This window comes from Salvia splendens, chromosome 18, assembly GCF_004379255.2.
Source record: "Salvia splendens isolate huo1 chromosome 18, SspV2, whole genome shotgun sequence".
NCBI classification, from domain to species: Eukaryota; Viridiplantae; Streptophyta; class Magnoliopsida; order Lamiales; family Lamiaceae; genus Salvia; species Salvia splendens.
The window spans coordinates 15,510,220-15,531,743 of record NC_056049.1 but is presented as its reverse complement, the minus strand read 5'-3'; the positions used below and the strand labels follow the sequence as shown (position 1 = coordinate 15,531,743).

The following is a 21,524-nucleotide window of genomic DNA, read 5'->3' as shown; positions in this document are numbered from 1 at the left end:
GTAGTGTATGAAATTTGTGTAGTGTGTGAAATGTGTATATGTACAGTGTGTGTGCACAAATTATTCAAATTCAATTTCATATTAATCACTTCACTTTATCAAACATAGGATTTGAAATTGAATTAGAATTCAATTTCTTTCCAATTCAATTCCATAGAATTTCATTTCCAATTCAATTCCAATTTCGTGTACCAAAAGGAGCCTTAAATGTAATTCATTAATCAGGTAAATGTGATTAACTATTAATTTTTGGACATGATTAAATATAGAGCGAAATTAAAAATAATCTATAATAGCAAATGTGGACTATAATAAAATGAAAAAAAGGTCTCTCTATCGCACATTAAATTGTAGGGGGTGGTCCGATATTCCCTTTTTCGGTAGCCATAATTAATATGACGGCATTTCCATTAATGAAAACTAGGCTTCATATATTTTTGTCCCAACCAAGGAATGATTTGCATGTTTCTCTACAATTCCACCAAACGCATCACCTCTCATTAGTGATTATGAGCTCAATCGCAATCTGTTTCCTTCTGTGATCACTCTGTTTGCGTGTCGTTGCTCAAGATTTCTGTCAGCTTTTCTTACCATTGGTTTTTATGTATGAATTGTAATTAAAGCTCCTTTCTTTTTCACAAATTGGAATTGTATGTGTTCTTCGTCAGACCCTTTTGAATTTCCCTTACTTTTTTATAAGCCCATTTGGATTTTACTGCAAAAGATTGCAACTTGACTTCTTTATACGATCATTTGTGTATGGAATTCTGGTTTTTGTTGTGTGGGGAATGGAAGAGGCAGGGCAGATAAAGAGGGCCTTGATTGATGCCACCGCCGGTGCAATTTCTGGTGCTGTTTCAAGAACTGTGACATCACCTCTTGACGTAATCAAGATTAGGTTTCAGGTAGAGAGGCTTTTAGTGATTTGATTTCCCTTCATTTTGTAGGAATTCAAGATTTGATGATATGTTGTTGGCTTGAGATCTCACATTGTTGGATACCTATTTTGATGGCATAGCATAGGAGTTGTTATGGTATCAAAGCCTGTTGTTGGTTTACTGTATTTGCTGGCCATGTTTATAGGATCATTCTCCTATTATATGTGATGCAATTCTTGATAATTAAGATGAAACCCCATCTCTGAATCTTAATACAAGAATTATTGGTCTCCCATGTGTGCTTGTATTACTACAAACTTATAGATGAAGGTTGTTAAATTTACATGATAATGTTTGTAGAAATAGAAAAGCTAAACGATACTTCATATCAAACCAAACGACATAGAAGAAAGAACATGAACAGAGATATAAAACTGAGAAACAAAGTTTATTTGATGATTCAACTGAATTACATTTTACAACCGGTTGCTAGCTATTTATAGTCTAACTAAGCACGAAGGAGCAATGCCAGCTCACACATCAAGTCTAACTAACAAGCCTGACTAACTAAAATATCTTCCAACGGTCATGTGCCAACTCACTCCAACCGTTTCAACGGTCATCTCTTCTCCAACACCCCCCTTCAAGATGGAGCATACAAACTGCAAAAGCTCATCTTGCTCAATATACTTTCAAACGCTGCAACTCCAAGTGGTTTGGTAAATATATCAGCCAATTGTAAATCATTTTTAATATGCATTGGCTTGATGGTTCCTTCTAAGTACTTTTCTCTAACCGTATGACAATCGATCTCAATATGTTTAGTTCGTTCATGAAAAACTGGATTCACACTAATGTGCACAGCAGCCTGATTGTCACAGAAGAGAGGGACAGCTCTTTCAACCTTGACTCCAAAGTCTTTCAATAATGCAATTGTCCATGTTACCTCACATGTTGCTTGAGCCATTGCACGGTATTCGGCTTCAACTGAAGATCTTGAGATGGTTTGTTGCTTCTTAGACTTCCAGGACACTAAGGATGACCCAAGAAACAAACAATATCCAGTTGTGGACCTTCTAGTGTCCGGCCAAGCTGCCCAGTCAGCATCAGAGAAAATGCTAAGGCTGGGTGTGGTTTCACTTGAGTAGAATAGTCCATGGCCTGGTGTGGCTTTCAGATATCTTAGTATCCTTTCACTTGCTTCCCAATGTTCAATGCACGGCCTTGAGACATACTGGCTTAATTTGTGCACAGCAAAAGTAATATCCGGCCTAGTAATACAGAGATACAAGAGTCTTCCTATTTGTCTTCTATACTTGGATGAGTCTTCCATTATGTCTCCTGCATCTTGCTTTAGCTGTTTAGTGGGATCCATAGGAACAAAGGATGGCTTGCATCCAAGAAGACCTGCATCTCTAATCAGATCCATTGTATATTTTCTTTGTGAAACCATAATACCCTTTTTGTTTCTAGCTATTTCCAAGCCAAGAAAGTACTTTGGATAGCCCAAATCTTTGAACTTGAAAAACTGACTCAGAAACTCTTTGAAGTCCTTCATTAGCTCAGGCTTGTTAGTAGCAGCCATCAGATCATCTACATAAACCACTAATGCAAAGAATTCTGCACTCTCATTCTTGAAGAAGAAGGAGTGGTCCGAGGCTGATTGTTGAAGACCAAATTGTGCTAAAACTTCAGTTAGCTTCAAGTACCACTGCCTTGAAGCTTGTTTCAGACCATATAAGGACTTGTTAAGCTTACAAACCATGTTAGCACCTGGTATGCCCCCCTCAACAAGCAGCCCTGGTGGGATATTCATATTGATCTCTTCCTTTAAGTCACCATATAAGAATGCGTTGTTGATGTCAAGATGGTAAATGGACCAGCCATGGATGGCAGGTAGAGCAAGAATAAACTTGATAGTGGTGAGTTTTGCCACTGGGGAAAAAGTATCAAGAAAGTCAATGCCTTCTAGTTGGGTGAACCCCTTTGCTACCAAATGAGCTTTATATCGTTCAACTGTGGCATCAGGTTTGAACTTCACCTTAAACACCCATTTGCAATCAATGGGAATTTTACCATCAGGTAGAGGGAGTATCTGCCAAGTATTGGTTTGTATGAGAGCAGAAAGTTCCTCTTGAATGGCCTGCTGCCATTCAGGATATTAAGCAGCCTGAGCATATGACTTTGGTTCAAAAACAGCAGTCATTAGAATGATGTATTTGAGGTGTGGTGGAGAGAGTTTGGATAGAGAGAAATAGGCTGAGATAGGGTATGGAGTGGAGGAAGAGATAGAGTTGCAGAGATAGTCAGTGAGGTGAGCAGGTGTTTTGGTTGTTCTGCCAGCTCGAGTGATAGAATTTGGAGGAGGCTGAGTGAATGAAGTTTGATCAGGTAGGTCTGGAGGAGGCTGAATGGATGAATTTTGATCAGGAACTGAGGCATTTTGATTTGGAGGTATGGGAAAGACAGAAGGTGAGAGATGATCAAAAGGAAATGTGTCTTCATGAAACACCACATTTCTGGTAATAATTTCTTGCATGGAGTCAAGTTCAAGGAGTTTGTAGCCCTTATAACCAGATGGATATCCCAGAAACACACATTTTGAGGCTCTAGGAGAGAGTTTATCTCTGTGGCGATTGAGTGTAGAGGCATAACACAAACAGCCAAATGTCTTGAGATGGGAATAGGAAGGTTGTTTCTGGTAAAGAACTTGAAAGGGAGTGGTGTTGTTTGGTAAAACAGAAGAAGGTGTTCTGTTAATGAGGTAAGAAGCTGCAAGTATGCAGTCCCCCCAGAATGTGTTTGGTAAGTGAGATTGAAAGAGTAAGCTTCTTCCCACATTTAACAAGTGTTGATGCTTCCTTTCAATCCTAGCATTTTGCTGGGGTGTTTCAACACAAGAATGCTGAGTGATGGTACCAAAAGAAGAGTAAAGATAGGGTAGATGAAATTCTGGTCCATTATCAGATCTAATAGTCTTAATCTTCTTTGAAAACTGAGTATGAATTGTGTTGAAGAATTGAGTCAACAACACATTCTTAACCTCTGATTTGTGTTGCATAAAAAAAGGTCCACACAAACCTAGATTTATCATCTACAATAGTTAAGAAATATGAGAATCCATGTGTGGTACAAGGTGAGAAAGGACCCCATATGTCACAATGGATGAGATCAAAAATATCAGTGGCTATAGAATCTGAAGCAGTGAATGACAAATGCTTTTGTTTTGCTAATGGACAAATTTCACATAGAGAATGAGATTTATTTGAGAAAGGAAGAAGTGAAGACATAGACTTGAGCTTATTGAAAGATAAATGTTACCATATACAGGTTCAGCTGGAACCAACTACACAGTGGGCTTTGCTTCGCAGAGATGTTTATGGTCCGTCAAAGTATACTGGTATGCTGCAAGCAACAAAACACATCTTTGTTTGCATTAATATTCTTATTGACATTCTTGAATTTCTTTCTTCATCTTGTTTCCTTTGTACGTAAAATGACCGTTCTTTCGTTTGGTAATTGACATTTCAATCTGTGTTTTTGACATGGAATTTCCACTAACTACAATCTTGACTTTAAAATTAACATGTACTTAAGTCGTATAGTTTCCTCGCGTCTCTTTCCTTGTTCTATATGGTAGATGTGCAACTTAAACGCTGGCCAATGGGATGTTGTGACTGAGGTGTGTGGGTCGTTTTTCACTTTGGTGGCCTGTGTTCTCGATCTTCTTCATTTCATTATTCCTTAATAGGGGTTCTGGAGGGGCAATGTTCCAGCACTTCTTATGGTTATACCGTATACTGCAATACAGTTCGCAGTTATGCAAAATTTAAAAGGCAATAGTTTCTGGCTCTTTCAACGCAGGTTTGGTAATATACAAATCTTATTCCCTTGTCAATTCTTGCTTTTTCGTAACTTTGAAAACGTATCATTTGATTTTGAAATGAGAAAAATGCTTTCCTCTTTAAGAATTGAAATCTGCAATCTCCTTGCTGCAGAAAACCATCTGAGGATAAGTCCGTACATTAGTGTCTGGATGTGCTGCCACTATCGGTTCGTACCCGTTTGATCTTCTTAGGACAATCTTGGCATCACAGGGGGAGCCGAAGGTGTTGATCCTGCACGTGCACCACAAGTAGCATTGTCGTTTCAGATCATTTTTTTTGTGCATGTGTTGAAAGCATAGTAGAAGTCAATTTTGTCAAAAAATGAAAAGGTGATTGATGGTTGGGCGAATTTTTGATGGTAGTAAATGCAGGTAATGAATATAGATCACGACACAAGGAATTACGTAGTTCGATTTACTGAGGTAAATCTACGTCCACGGGAAGAAAGGAGGGCAAGATTGTATTGCTTGATCTGGTTTACAGCTTACAAATACAGACTTGCTATATGATCTTTTATGTCTAGAGACCTCCCTCTTCTATCTGATCTAAGTTCTATTTATACATTGAACTAAGATCGTGGCTTGCATCACCACTAGCTAGGTCGTGGCTTACATCATCACTAATTAGGTCGTGGCTTACATCATCACTAATTAGATCGTGGATGTCGTGGAGGTCATGAGATCCTGCAGGGGTCCACCACTAAATAGATCGTGTAGTGGAGGTCGTGGAGGTTCTGCATGAGTCCACTATCTCCCAGTTCGGTCGAATACTGAGACCGAACTGCTGAACTATTGCCGAGCAGCTTTTGCCGATCTGAGAGTAGAGCTTGATTGGTCGGCTTTTACCGAGCTGTAGGCTGGGGCCGAACTCTTTGGTAATGCCGAACTGATTGGTCGGCTTTTACCGAGCTGTAGGCTAGGGCCGAACTCTTTGGTAATGCCGAACTGATACTCTTCCTTGGGCTTTGGGCTGATGGGCCGTCACTGCTATTGGGCTTGTTTAGTACGTACCCCATCACTACCCCCCCCGAAAAGCGAAGTGAATCACTTCGGCGAAGCGAGTCACTTCGGCATTCTGGATAAAGGTACGGGGGAGGCTGACGTTAGGGGACGTGCCTTGCGCGTGACTGCATTAAATGCGACAGTAAAATCCGGCCGTTGAATCCTGAAAAGGTGGGATTCGAAACGGTGCGATGATTTTGAAATCTTCTCCGAATCTGATAAATACGTCCTTTCTTCATCAGTTGAACACTTTTGCTATTGCTTCTTCTGCATTCTCTCTCTTTTGCGTAAAAATTTCCTTCCGCTTTCAAGAATTTCTTCAGAATTTCTTCAGACTTTCAAAGAGTAAGAACTATGTCTTCTTCTTCTTCTTCTGAGTCAGGTAGCGGTAGGAAAGGGGATAAGGGGTCTTCTAGCCGGAAAGAATCCGGGGAGAAGACCGTAGAGTATTTTCACAGCATCTTGAGTAAGGATACTGTGATATCCTTACACGAAAAATACTTTTTTCCTGGGGGGAAGGTTGCGATTCCCGACGACCTTCATAGGGCTGACTCGCCGCCGGAGGGTTACGCCACCGTTTATGAAGCCGGCTTGGAATGCGGGCTTCGTTTCCCTCTTCCCCCTGCCTTTGTAGAGCTGCTAGATTTTTTTCAACTCCCTTTAGGTCAGGTGACTCCGAACTCTTGGAGGCACTTATCGGCCTTTGCTGCCGAACTGCGTAGGCTAGATAAGGATCTGTCTCTGAGGGCAATCCTTAATTTCTTCCAGTTTAAGAGGAAGGGATCTTGGTTTTACCTGATCCCTTTACAGCCCTTTAGAGCCTTTTGTAAAACCAAATGGCCGAAATGGCAAAATCGCTTCTTTTTTTATAATAGGACTTCGGCTTCGGACTTTTCCTGGAGAGGGCCGAAGTCCGTTATTCCTCATCCTCGGGTAGAACCGTTGGACGAGCTCGAGGCCGAGCTCAATAAGATTCCCATGATTAGGAAGCAGTACTCGGAGTCTGAGCTCGTCAAGGGCGACTTCGTGTTCGACTCCTCGTCTTCGGACGAAGAGACTGAGGGTGAGGATTTCTTTTTTATGCATTACTGCCTTGACGACGAAAACTAACCTTGTTTTCTTGCTTTTTGGCAGTGAACTTGCTAAACAAGATTAGCCGCAAATCCTCCGAGCTTAAGGAGCCGGAGAAACAGAAGGCTACCAGCTCGGCGCCTGATGCCGAGAAGAATCCGAAGAGGCAAAAGACCTCTTCTTCGGATCCAAAAAAGCCGGAGTCCACTTCGGCAAAGGGGAAGGGGAAGACCCAGAAGCCCCCAAGAGCGCCAGAGAAAGACGTGGTCTTGGCGCCTCCTTCGGAACATATCTGTGAGCCATTTTTATGGCCCACGGACTTCGCCGAGGTGAATTCTCTTCTTGATTTTCTGGCCTTGCTTTTTTCCTGTATTTTTTGTGGCCCCTCGGTTGACTTTTTCCTTTTTCCATTTTCAGAGGAACGATATGCTCTCCAAGCTCGTCGCCGTTGAACTCTCCAAAGCGTCCAACGATTATGCTGAGATGCAGAGGAAGTTGGCGGCTGCTCGTCACCAGGCCGAACAGGCTAAGGCAGACTTTGAGAAGGCCAGAGCTGCTAGGATCTCGGCCCAGGATGAAGCCCAGTTTGCCAAAAACCAGCTCGTCATCCAGCGAGAGCAGACGAAACTGAGGGATGCTGCCGCCGTGGTTGCCCAAGGGGAGGTTCTCCGTGCTTTCGCGGAGAAACTCTTTCTGAGCAATCAATTTTCGGCCTTTGTCGGTGATCTGCTGAAACTGATGACCGATAATGCCGAGCAGGGGCCCGAAGTCGTCCTGCCGCTGTACGGCCGAGAGATAGCAGCTCGTCTCCAGAGCCTGCCGCTCCTTGAGGAGCTTGCTTCGTCCTCGGTCTTGCTTTCTGCTGACCGAGTTCGTAGTTGCCGAGCTGACCGGGACGAGAATATGGAGGCTATCTTTGCCTCCTTAGGGCCAGTTTCACCCGCTCCAATTTTCCACGGAGAGGGTGAGACCGAGCAGCTTGATCAGCAGACCGGAGACAGGCAGGCCGAGCAAGAGGTGCTGCTGATCGGTGATGGGGGCACCGAGCAAGCTGGGAGGAGCAGGGAGGCCGAGGCTGAAGCTGAGGCAGACAAGGAGAAGGAAGCTGAACCTCACCGAGGAGCCGGAGACGAAGCTGGCGGAGTATGATTTCGTCTCCCTTCTCTTAGTTTAGTTTCTTCCTTCTTGTAAAATGGCCTTGAAGCCCTCCTTGTGTAAAAAATTTTTTCTTATGAATGAAAAAATTCTTCTTTCTGCACTTGTGTCTTCGTATAGCTTTTCGTACTCTCTTTTACTCCTGTTGTGGTTTACTACCTGCTCAGTAAACTGAAATGCCGAACTGACATAGGCTGCTTTGTATTCTTAACTCTTAAGGAGTTGGAGGTACTTCACTGGAAGCTGCTGTACTCTTCCGCTTTAGACGAAGCTGAGAAAAAAGCCATAGCTGACCAGATGAAGAATGACGAACTCTTGGCTTGTTTAGTGAAGCTGGAGGCCGACAATAAGGACTTAGAGTCCGAAAAGAAAGATCTGGAGGCCGAGCTGAACACTGCCGTCGCTGAGAGGACTGCGTATGAGGATTTCATCTGCAGGCGCGGGGGAATGACCATCTCTGAAGTTCAGGAACGAGTTGACGAACTGTGGGAGGAATATCATGTACTCCGGAGGAACAATGCGCTGGAGAGCTTGGCTTGCCAACAAGTCGTGAAATCATTGCGGCGCTGGGCTTCTCGGTACGACATCATTCTTTCCCGGCGTCCCTCAATCGAGAGATTCCTTAGGCATTTCCCGCCAACAGATGGTCGCACTCCAGCTCAAACCCCTGATTCACTTGCTCAAAACCCTACTCCAAGTCAGCAACGAACTCAGGAACAGCCGGAAACGTCAAGACGAGAACGGACTCAGGAGCAACCGGAAACGTCAAGACAAGGACGGACTGAAGTTCGTAGAGGAGCTGTGATTATGAGTGAGCAAGATCAACAAATGCTTCGTGAAGAGACTCTTCGCCGCCGAGGTGCTAGAGCTTCCCGGGCTCAGGGAAGAGGTGGTAGGTCGATTAGAGCATCTCGTCGACCTGCTTATTCTTCAGCTGCCGAGAACGCCCGAACTCGGCTTCACGAGGATTTTGTGAATAGATGGCTCAACTTTAGCAACCAGGGACAGTAGAATAGTCCTTTGTAATAGCGTAACGCCTTCTCGTAGGGCAGCGGAGTTGTATGCCGAACAAGTTTTAATAAATGAAATCTTCATTTCGCTTCTATCACTGCGTATTTACAGCTCAGCGAAAAAATTTCATCGTGCTCGTCCTCGGTCTTATGAAGTAAACTTCTTTGACCGGACTCGTCCTCGGTCTTATGAAGTAAGCTTCTTTGACCGGACTCGTCTTTGGTCTTATGAAGTAAACTTCTTTGACCGGACTTGGTCCTCGGTCTTATGAAATAAACTTCTTTGACCGGACTCGTCTTTGGTCTTATGAAGTAAACTTCTTTGACCGGACTCGTCTTTGGTCTTATGAAGTAAATTTCTTTGACCGGACTAAGCTTGTGTCCTAATTTGGCGAGTTTTATCGCTCGGATCGGACTTTCCCTTGTCCTAATTTGGCGAGTTTTATCGCGTGGATCGGACTTTCCCTTGTCCTAATTCGGCGAGTTTTATCGCGTGGATCGGACTTTCCCTTTGTTGCAGTTCGTTTCAGACGGACTGCTTGTTTCTTAAGCTGAATTGTGGTCTTGTATCCTCCTTAGAAGCTTGGACTCACAATCGTTGGCTTATATATGTTCTAAAAAGGGGATCAGCCTTCGAAGAACAAGATACCTCAGTAACATTTGTAAGAGACGACACGCACATAGACAGACAAAACGCACATAGACAAACAAAACGCACATAGCCAAGCAAAACGCACATAGACAAGCATGAAAAACAAGTAAAAAACAAAGAAAGCACATACCCCTAGGACCGAACTAGACACAAGACTGACTGACCGGACTGTCTCTTACAAATGGAACTTCTTGAGGTTGGAAATGTACCATGTTCGGGGTACTTGTTCTCCTGACATGTGAGTCAATTTGTAAGACCCTTTGCTGAGGACTTCTGACACCCGATATGGACCTTCCCATGTGGGTTCGAGTTTGCCCAGCTTTTCTGCTCGGCTTACTTCGTTGTTTCTCAAGACGAGATCTCCCACTTGAAATTGCAGCTTTTTCACCCTTTGGTTATAATACCGGGCTACTTGCTCCTTGTACTTGGCTGCTTTTATGCAGGCCAATTCTCTTCTTTCTTCGGCAAGATCTAGTTCGGCTCTCAGTCCGTCCTCATTCAGTTCTGCTGAGAAATTAAGAGTTCGGGGACTGGGTATGCCGTTCTCAACCGGAATCACGGCTTCAGTGCCGTACACCATCGAGTTCGGCTCCGGTGTGACTTCGGTCATTTCGCCTGCCTCTGACTCCGGCTGCTGTGATTGCTATGCTTGATGGTGCCGAGCTGATTGCTCGGCACTTTTAAGCGCAATCTGCAAACACTCTTGCTCTTTTTTGATCACCTCGGATGACCGCTATCCCTCCTTTAGTGGGGAAGGAGTTCGGCGAGGAAGCCTCTGATCGCTATGATCGGGCTTCTTTTTGTCTTCTCTAGATGAGCTGTCTAAAGACCGTTTTCGACGGTCTGCCTCATCGGCACGAGAAAACTGGTCCGCAATGTCCCACATCTCTTGAGCTGTTTGCGGACTGCATTCCACGAGCTTTCTGTAGAGGGCTCCGGGCAGGATTCCATTTTGGAATGCCGAAATGACAAGTAGATCATTGAGATAATCTACTTGTAGGCATTCCTTGTGGAACCTCGTCATAAAGTCGCTGATCTTTTCGTCGCGACCTTGACGTGTAGAAAGCAGCTGAGCCGAAGTGATTCGGGCTTCCGCTTTCTGAAAGAACCTCCTGTGGAAAGCATCCATTAGATCTCGGTAAGATCTAATGCTGCCTTGGGGGAGGCTATCGAACCACCTTCTTGCGTTCCCGATAAGCAGCTCGGGAAACAGCTTGCACATATGGACCTCATTGAGACCTTGGTTCGCCATGTTATACTGATAGCGTCCCAGGAAGTCATGAGGATTCACTAACCCGTCATAAGTCATCGACGGAGTTCGGTAGTTCTGTGGCAAGGGAGTTCGGGTGATATCGTCCGAGAATGGAGTCTTCAATGCTCCGTACATGGCGAACCCGACATCTCTTCGGTATGGAGGAGATGGAGTTCTCCTGTGATTCCGGTACCGAGGAGGAACAGGAACATGTCGGGGTTGAGGATTCTTCTTCCTGGAAGACACGGCACTACTGCGGTAGTGACTTTCATGTCTGGATGAGGAGGGAGAATCCACCGTTTTCGTCTCCGGCTTTTGGCCCTTTTGCAGGAAAATTAAGAACTCTTCCTGCTTCTCGGCCAAAAACAACTTGACAGCCTCGTTCAAATCAGGCTGCTGGGAAGACTCGGTGCGATGAGCCTTTGAGCGGCTTGTTCCTTCTCCGTGAGAACTGGAAGTAGATTTCTCCCGAGGCTGTTTTCTAGACCTGCGGGCTGGACTAGCTTCCTCATGGTTATCACGGACGGAAGCACGGGTATTATGTGATCTGGTATGCATTTTTTTTGGTGGAAGAGGATCAAAAACTCGCTTTTTATCACAGATTTGGTTCTCTGTTTCCCACAGACGGCGCAAGTGATGGTTGGGCGAATTTTTGATGGTAGTAAATGCAGGTAATGAATATAGATCACGACACAAGGAATTACGTGGTTCGATTTACTGAGGTAAATCTACGTCCACGGGAAGAAAGGAGGGCAAGATTGTATTGCTTGATCTGGTTTACAGCTTACAAATACAGACTTGCTATATGATCTTTTATGTCTAGAGACCTCCCTCTTCTATCTGATCTAAGTTCTATTTATACATTGAACTAAGATCGTGGCTTGCATCACCACTAGCTAGGTCGTGGCTTACATCATCACTAATTAGGTCGTGGCTTACATCATCACTAATTAGATCGTGGATGTCGTGGAGGTCATGAGATCCTGCAGGGGTCCACCACTAAATAGATCGTGTAGTGGAGGTCGTGGAGGTTCTGCATGAGTCCACTATCTCCCAGTTCGGTCGAATACTGAGACCGAACTGCTGAACTATTGCCGAGCAGCTTTTGCCGATCTGAGAGTAGAGCTTGATTGGTCGGCTTTTACCTAGCTGTAGGCTGGGGCCGAACTCTTTGGTAATGCCGAACTGATTGGTCGGCTTTTACCGAGCTGTAGGCTAGGGCCGAACTCTTTGGTAATGCCGAACTGATACTCTTCCTTGGGCTTTGGGCTGATGGGCCGTCACTGCTATTGGGCTTGTTTAGTACGTACCCCATCAGTGATGTTCCCACAATCAGGTTTATCCAAACATGAGGGCTGCACTTTTCAATATACTGAAACTCGTGGGCTTCGCGGGTTGTACGCTGGATTGGCACCCACACTTGTTGAAATAGTCCCTTATGCCGGCTTGCAGTTTGGAACCTACGACACATTCAGGCGCTGCACTATGGTCTCTCTCTCTCTCTCTCTCCCTATTCATCTGAAGCTCACTTGCTGACTATGGTCGCCATGATTTACGCGTAATATAGTAATGCTTGATGTGGTAACTTGTTCTTCTAGGCTTGGAAACAGAACAGATCACAATACCCGGCACTAGACAATGGTGTTCTCACGGACATCGAGCTATCCCTCTGCGGTTTAGCTGCAGGAATATGCGCTAAAGCCGTCTGCCATCCCCTTGATGTGGTGAAGAAGAGATTTCAGGTATAAAACCGTTTTCAGCATTTGAAATCTCAATCTTTCACAGTTGATACTGTCTCACGAAACTTGATTCGTAGGTCCAGGGCCTGCAGAGGGATCGGAGATTCGGAGCTCGAGTTGGGCCTCGTACATACCAGAACACCCACGACTGCATCGTCCAGATCCTATGCTCGGAGGGATCAGCCGGGCTGTATAAGGGCATTGTCCCGTCAGTCGTCAAAGCTGCACCGGCTACTGCTGTCACGTTTGTGGCCTTTGAGTACGCATCAAAATGGTTGAGGAGTTGAAGTCCACACTTATATTAATTCTTCGTCTCAACGACTCTTATTACATTGAATTGTGTATACCCATCTATTTTGGGAATATCTACTCATAGGCATAGTAGTGAAAAAGAGAAGTTTAAGCTCGCAGCCTTTTTCCCTTATTAATTGTTTCAAAGAATAGTTGTTACTACTGTTACAATGTGCAGTTCTCACCTCTAGAAGATTTATGCCTCATACAAAAAAGATAATCAAAAACTTCATCAATGAAGCTCTTAGAAGAAGAAAAAAATTGATCATTCTTGATCAGTTTTAATTTTACGGTCATCTTCTGGAGGAAGAGATACAAACTGGAGGATATTTTGAACCTGTGCAACATTGATCCAGAACCGTTTAGCAATCTGGCCAGCATCCATGGGACCGTTGTGTTCTTCCGACTTGCCCTCTGCAAGAGAATGATTTGGCGCAGCTGTGCGTGTTCCAGGCGGCGCAGACCGATCCTCGTACCTGCCAGATTCTGGTTTTGTATTCCGTAGTTTTGGCAAAGGCCTTTTGTAACTCTCCACCACAGAGGCCTGTCGAAACAGGGCAATGTTAGATTTCACATAAATATATCAGTCATAGGTTGTATTAGTAGTGAACGATGGTCAAAGTAAAAGTATTTTAATAAGAGCAAATTGGTGCATTTGCTATAAACAGTAGATCTTGAAGAGTAACTTAACATCACTCCAAACATGCTATAGTTTGAGAAGACGAAGATTTTAAACACAATTAAAAGCTATGAATGCAAGGTTCCCAAGATTTTAAATTGTTGTTCTAGGATGCGATCTGAGTTTAACAAAAAATTAATACAAATGTGATGAATAAGTAAGAGTGTGTATAACGAGCTCGGATCATTAACTCGCCCATCTCAAGCTTCCCTCCAGGCTTTGCTTGAATTCTACCCACCATTTGGCTGAGCATGGAATCATACTGTGGGTCTCGATCCTCGAGGACATTTTCTGGGTTCACTCTTGATTCACCACCCTCTTAAAAGAGTTATAAAACGAATACATAACATTATTACCAACTAGATAAAAGACAATTATGACAATGCCTAAGCTAAGACTTCTGCTTGATTTTTCCATCCGCAAAAGATTCTTCAACCTCTTATCTAGCAATATATGTGTGTGTAATGGTGTCAACTCTACTTTACGACAAGATGCTGTTATCTACGTTCATAATGAAGAAGTTAGAAGGTGTCGACTTCTAATTTCTCATCTGCAAGAAAATAACTCACGAAACATGTTCTTATTTAAGTTCAAAATGATGATGAAGATGGATGTTGCTTGTACCTCCACCCCACACCTCCAAAATGGATATAGATGAAAGGAGAAGGATTCTCCAACCTCTTATCTAACTCTATATTTACATGTTAACGACCAACTCTACTTATAACCCGAGATGCCTCTTATCTAAGAGGCTAAGACTCGACCCTGACGAAGCAGGATGTTGCATCCCGCTTGTATTGAAAGACTATCTAACAATATATATATGTGTGATTATTGGAAGTATCAACTCTACTTCACAACATGATTCCAAAAAAAAGCAATAAAACTGTTAAGATAATTTTATACTCAAATCCAATACACCAGCCAATTTTCACCACTTAAGCTTGTTATTTGATCTGAATTGATACGATACTCCTGTCTGATGAAAGCCAGGGCATTGCTTCCTAGCTATATGAATTTTTTTTTGAAGAAAATATATGATGAAAATCTCGACACTAGTCCTAAAGCCAAAACTATGATGAAGGAGAGATGCAACAACATTTAATCAAAAAACAATGTGCATAAATCAGAAAGCTTCACTTATCATCTTTCTTTCTTTTAGCCTCATATTAGGAAGAATCCTTGCTCAAGGTACTAGGCATTTCTAATTGATCCTACAAAGAGTAAAATCAGCAAACATCACCATGAATTTGAAATTCTATGACCTTAAAAAATAAAAAGATGAGCTGAAATTTGGAAATGCACCTTTACAAATAAAATAAAGTAATGAAAAATAAGAGAATTACCAGAAGCTTGAGTGGTGTCTGCAGTTGGGTGTTTGTCAAGGGGAAAAGAAGAAGGGCATTGAGGAACCTAGTACACAACAATCTTGTACCAACTTACATCTTATGTTAAATCTTGTATCTTATTGTGGAATATTTTTGTGGCTTTGAGGAACCTAGTACACAACAATCAATATGTGAGCACTCCGAGATATTCAAGGATCACAATAAAGTCAAGTTGAAAACTAAACACGACCGTTTGATTCAAGTTGTTGCTCAGTTTCTCTGTGGTGTTGATACACTGACACTAGTTAGTACGTATTTATGGTATTGAAATACTAGTGCTTGAGTGGCATATAGTATTTTTTTGTCATGTTTTGCACTGATCGTTTTTATAAAATACATCAAATAAGAAAGTTCAGCTAATGAAGGCTATCGAAACTTTAAGGATTTCAATGGACTTATTGTGTTGTTGAATGACCGTACTTCTTATGATTTAATATCTTATACAGGACAAAATTTTGGAAATGTCATACATGATTACCACATAATCGAGTAAACGTCTTAATGTTGAGATAAACTAACACTTTTACATATTAAATATTCTGATGTTCATTGTCACGTTGATAAGTGATGTGTAATTTCGATTGTTATGTATTGAAAAGGGCATTTAAAAATAAGTTAATAAATTTAAAGAAAAATTGCATGGATATAAAATTTTGGGAGCTCCGCCTAATGTCAATATTCTGATCATCGGAATAATTTATGTGACATTTATTTCCAAATGTAATACTATGAATATATAACTATAATGATAATGGTAAATGCTAATTATTGAGAGAGAATTTTCAAATAATCGCTAAAAAATTCTACTCGATCCGTTGAATAAAATGCAAAGAGAATCATGGTCAATTTAATAATGCTACCTAATATAAATCAATGTGTATGTTGAACTAAAAAGTTGAGGTCATTTTTACGCTGTATTCTAGCATCAATTTTCAAAACAACTAAAAAGTAAATTAATTTCTCAATAATTATATAATAAATTATTAGAAGTATAAATGGAATTATGAAAAGGATGTTTGTCTCCTTGCATGCATGAATGCATTGAATGTTGACGTAGATATTACAAAAATATTAGTATCAAATAATGCAACAAAGGCATAACAATGCTTCCTTATTAACAGTAAAGTCATTTATTACTGTGCAGCAAAATCTCTCATAACAGATTTCTAGTTAACAATAATATTATACTGTTCCTCATCAGAAAAAGGAAGGGAAAAAAATGGAAATAAATACTGCAATTATCAACTGTCAACTATCATTATCATATGATCATCAATCACAGCAAAACTCAAACTATGAGGGTAAAAGAAAAAGAAATTTGCTAATCACACAGCCATGATTCCTCAAGGGTTCGCTCACATCCATATTCATCTCCTCAGACGATCCTCGTTCGCCTCATAAAGAACTCATTTCGGTTGTGTATAATGCTGCTGTAAGAGCAAGGGGTTGAAGGCCTTGAGGCTGAATGGAAGCATATGTGCCATCAGCATGAACTCTCTCTGACCATCAAGAATCACTACCTAACAATGTTTCACTGAGAATCAAGAACCAGAAAGCCTGTGATTTTCAACGAGAAAGATCCATCTTTGTTAAGGAAAGCAGCAAGAATTTGTACCATGTTTTCCTGTTTCTGGTGTTTCAGACAAGAACTCGATATATAACTGTTTTAGACGATAGATTCTTAGTTATGAGCTCAGGCTGCTGCTAACTCACTGTCTGGGAGCTGGTTCGTCTTGATTAGCTTCTGGTGGATCATCGTCGTGGTTGTATGCTTTCGAAGTACCACTTGTACTTGCAGCTCTGTCAGCTTCTGCTATTTGGGAAGAAGATTCTCTCATCTGTGAAGGTGAAGAAGCCATGGAACTGCTGGGAGATTCACTTCGACCAGGCCAGACACGGGATTTCTGTGAAGGTCTTGATGGTGCATCAAGCGAGCTTGTGTCCCTACCCTTTCTCTTCCGGCTTACACTAAGATACCCACCTGCTACAGCCTCCAACGCCCGAGTTGTCGGAGGGCGATACCTCGTGCTCAGCCTCCGTGTGTTCGCAACACATTGCTGCTCGGAACTAGCCTCAACAGGTGAAGGTGCTGCTGGTAAGCCATGGCTATCTGGCTGGAGCAGCTGGTTATTTGGCAGATTGGGAGTGAGGCCGTTATTCTCGATTTCCAGGGGTACGTGAGGCAGGTTCAGATCAATCAACAATTGAGGTTGAGGGAATTCAGTGCTCTCACTTGGACTACCTCTTGATGAGCTGGCAGACGACAACTTATCCTGCCACAAGCCAAGTTGAGTCGTCTCGTTAGACTCGTGCCCGCCTGAGGAGCTGCAAGACACCCTGTTTTCTAATCTAGGCGCGGTGGAGGTCGAGTGAGGGTGGAGAAGCACTCCATCTCTAGCTTCTTCATGAGTGTTGCCACTTAATTTCCTGCACCGTTTACTAGAGGGAGGAGCGATATTTTCGACGTAGCCTTGTTTCTGTTTCCGGCTTAGAACGGGTTTCGAGACCTTTCGAGGTTTCTGGTTGTCATTTGAATCCTTCTCTCTCTTTGGGTGGGCCGCTGGTTTGCCATCATCGCGGTTTTTTCTGCTAGCAAGCTTCTTCGGCCCAGATTTACACGTCATATCAGATTCAGCCATATTTTCCTCTACAGGTGCACCGAGAGAGATCATAATGCTTGATATTTCCCGAGGAAGGGTCCTCAGCTCTCTTATCTTTCCATCAGGGAGGCCCGTATCCACCACAGTGAATTTGATAGCATCCATGCTGCGATTGGGAGTCCGAGGCTGCAAATACGAATGCCGCTGCCTTGAAGGAAGATGGTTCTCGTCTTCCTCTATCTTCACATCGCTGCTCCACTCATCTTTCTCCATGTTCTGGTCACCATTGGCTTCCACATTGTCGAGCTCAATCAGGCCAGGATCTTTCGCAACTTTGCTCAGCACGTCAGTGACTGAGTCAAAGTAGTGATCGCCCTTTACCAGCTTCCTTCTTGAGAATTTCTTAACGCCGGGAAGAAGAAAAACCAAAAACTTGGAACCAGCAATGTAACCCTGGTTCTGGGGCTGCTCCGAATGCCAGCCTCTTGCCAGCAAACGAGGCCATACGGCCTCCCAGAACAGGTCGTTGGAACGAGCTTTGCTCAGCCTGTAATCTCCGCTCAAGAATTTGATGATTTCAGCAGTTGTCAGCGTGGAGCATGCTTTTCCTGCTGGTATCTCTGAACGGGTCACATGGTTCGACCTCAGAGGTTCCAAGGCCATCCCCGTCAGGTCTTGTTTGCCCAAACCAACACCAACAGCTTCTACAATGAGGTCCATCCCCACCGTAGCCTTCAGAGAAGAGATATAGTCGACTAATGATATTTTGTCTTCTCCAAACGTTTTAGAGACCTATGAACAAATCAAGGAACGAGCTTCAGCAGAATTCAAACACTTCGAGGTGTTCACTTTGGATGCTAGCTCTATATAAAATTAATGTAGCCTATGCACTGCATACTTTTTTGGATCATGTAATCCTTCAAATACTTGTTCCAATATATATTGTAAAAATCCAATTTATCAACCATGTGAACACCCTTATATAAGCGTTAACCACCATAGCCGTAATCATATGCATCAAGATTGTTTATTCAATAAATTCTTTACTTAATCTCATCTTGATTTTATTTTTCTATTGCGGACACAGAAGAATTTGCATATTCAAACCTCAGAAAATCAAGAAATATGATTTTCAACTATAAGTAAAACAAAATCTAGAGAATTTACCTCAAGTAAAGAACTTTTGCATTTTTCCGAGACCCTAGAGAACAATCTAGACAAGAATTCCTGCTGCCTCAACCCAGAGAATATCCTCTGTCCGTAAACACATTTCTTGCTCTTCGTCTTCCGACCTTCTGACCATCTACGATATGCATCAGAGCCATAAAATTCCCCGTAATAGAACGAGAGTATAGCACCCATACCTTTACTTCCAACAAATCGCCTCACTTCAACAAAATTCTTCTCAAATATGTATAAGGCGAGAACGAAACTAGCTTTTTCAGCATCGCTCCAACTTTCACAGAGTGATCCGGGAACCAGAAGATGACCTTCATCAATGCAAATTCGTATTTTCTCTACAGCTGGTAAACTCTTTATCTCCACCTTCACTGAATTGTGTGAAGACTCACTGTCACCATTGCACAAAGTCTCCTTTTCAATCACATTCTTATGATGTGGACGTCTGGAGCCTAGAGCAATTTGAGGGCAGTTATTTTTCCCACAGTTGATCCAAATTAGTGGTATTGGCAACCCAACAAAGAAATCTTGGAGGGAGTGATTTCCAATTTCAGTGTGGGACATGCGATTGGGCTCTGTAGTAAGTGTAGGAAGCTCGACCTGATACTCATCTCCAATACGGGGAAGAATATCATGCTCCCCAAATTCCTCGCCCACATCATAACAATCTGATTGAGTTTGAGGAATGGTGTTGGCTTCTGCAGAGTCACCATACTCCATAACAGGAATTCCATCAACAAAATCTCCATTCTGATATAGCGAAAATGAAGACATCTGCCAACGAAATCAACATATTGTTCATTAAGGCCTAAGGCATTAGTTCCTTCGCACAAGTCCATTAAATGCTTATGCAAAAAAGGCATTAAAAGAGACATGTTTAAAGAACCGTAATTTCAAATCTCCGTAGCAAAAAAAGAAGTATGTAAAAAGGGAACATTTTTCCTACTCAGATAAGACCTAAAACCAGTATTGAGGTGAAAACGAAAATGCAAATAGACATAAGCCTATCAATCCAAGTAGGAACATACAAGAAAAACAGATTAACCATTTTCAAAACTGAAATAGATAACACGAGCCTCGAACAGAAACTCAGACTGGCTTCGGATAGGAGAAGGTCTTACCTATCAATATCTATAGCAAAACAACTGGTAAAAGACAATGCTTCTCGACAACAAATTCCGATAATCTTGGTATTCAGATACTATGAACTAGATTTTCACTATCTCAGGTGAACTTAAAAGTGTCTCGAAGCAACTTCATCCCTATCTATCTGCCATCGCCTGCTTACCAAAAATAGAAACTCTCATTGATACATCACAATGAAAAGGGTACAAGCAATGTTTCATTCTGCAAGGCCAAAATAGTAAAGAATTCTGAAACCACAACGAGAAGGCATTTTGACTAAAAGGGAAAATGAAAATTCTTTCAGAAACTGAAACAATGGATAAACAGATCAAATCAATTCATGAACAAACTTCATCGAGCACCAAATAAAAGTCACACAGATGGAAATTTTCTATCTAAATTCAACCATTTAACAAATAAATGCACAACCAAAAACCACGAAAAACAAAGCCAAATAATCCCAAACCGATACAGCAGCTAAATTAAAATTCCAAATCAAACAAAAAAAAGTCTTATTTCCAACAATTCTCATCTATACTTGCAAAACCCGAAAGCCAAAAATAGAACACATATACATAAATATAAATCATGCCAAAAAAACATCCAAGTCGAAGAAGAAACAAAAAAAAGCAACAAGTGGAGAGACAATTCGAATGTGATCCCAGCAAATTAGGAATTCAAAACTCACGTATTCCCACAATCCCGTCACATCTCTTAAGCGGAGAAGCGGTATCCAACAGCACACAGAAATACATACATATATATGAGTTTTGCATGTTTATGCGAAGAAGAAAGTCACAGCGGGAAACGGCTGCAAGAGTCGTGGGGTTCAGATGTGGAGCAAGGAAAAAAAGAAATCAAATGAGAAAAATACAAAACCAAGTAATGATAACACAGCAAATAATAATAGTTTATACATCTAAGAAATATTCAAATATAGGAGGTGTGTTTGTGGAGAGGTGAGAAGAAGAAGAAGAAGAAGAACCTTGTTGTGAAGCAGCGTTCTCATGGGGGTAAATTAAATCGAAGTGGGAGAGAGATTGCTTGTTGCTTAGAGAGAGAGAGAGCGATTGCGTTGTTGCTATATTACTTTAATTCTATTTCTTTCTAATATATTGTTGTTAGAGAGAGGAGATGGATGAGGAGAAAATTAACATTTTACACCAACTCGCGGGGCTGGTGCGTGAAGTGCACGTTTTTATTAATTTTGGAAAAGATTATTGTTTGACTATATCAAAAATTTTAGACATTCAGATTAAGAAATTGTCTTTACAAATAGGAGAGAGGAATAAAGCTGAAAAAATAATGAGAAAGTAAAATAGGTAATGAGATGAAGTAATAGTAATTTGATATTTTATTTTTTGTCAAAAATGAAATACACAAACAAATTTCAATTAATCTTGTCAAAATATTTCGAAGAGTAGTTTTAGTGAATATTTTTCACAACTTTTCTCTCCAATTTGCATGAAAGGTTAGTTTCAGTAAATTGTTTGCTCGAATTCTTTTCTCAAATTTGCATTGAATGTTAGTTTTAGTCAATTTATTTCTCGAATCTTAACAAGTTCAAATTTTAATATTTCACCGATTTGGTTTCAATTACGAATGCTATTGTTGTTT

The 21,524-nt window shown here is 41.9% G+C and overlaps 1 protein-coding gene and 1 pseudogene across 6 annotated transcripts; one reads left to right on the top strand and one right to left on the bottom strand.

Annotated features, from left to right (window-relative positions):
• Positions 1-649: 649 nt before the first annotated feature.
• LOC121776573 lies at positions 650-13,003 on the top strand (annotated as a pseudogene).
• Positions 13,004-16,085: 3,082 nt separating this feature from the next.
• LOC121777620 lies at positions 16,086-20,992 on the bottom strand. Of its 6 annotated transcripts, XM_042174934.1 has the most exons (5): positions 20,893-20,966; positions 20,596-20,718; positions 19,904-20,062; positions 18,771-19,556; positions 16,086-18,395 (listed from the first exon to the last, which is right to left on the bottom strand). In XM_042174934.1, exons 4-5 carry the CDS (start codon positions 19,554-19,556, stop codon positions 16,713-16,715), a joined length of 2,469 nt encoding a protein of 822 aa, XP_042030868.1. In that variant the 5' UTR covers positions 19,904-20,062; positions 20,596-20,718; positions 20,893-20,966; the 3' UTR covers positions 16,086-16,712. The 6 variants fall into 6 exon arrangements, 4 of the variants coding, with proteins under 4 accessions (XP_042030868.1, XP_042030867.1, XP_042030866.1 ...); XR_006045542.1 differs by lacking the exons at positions 19,904-20,062; positions 20,596-20,718 and having other exon boundaries at positions 16,086-16,537; positions 16,619-18,395; positions 20,893-20,982; XR_006045543.1 differs by lacking the exons at positions 19,904-20,062; positions 20,596-20,718 and having other exon boundaries at positions 16,086-16,523; positions 16,619-18,395; positions 20,893-20,982.
• Between the last annotated feature and the right edge of the window lie 532 nt (positions 20,993-21,524).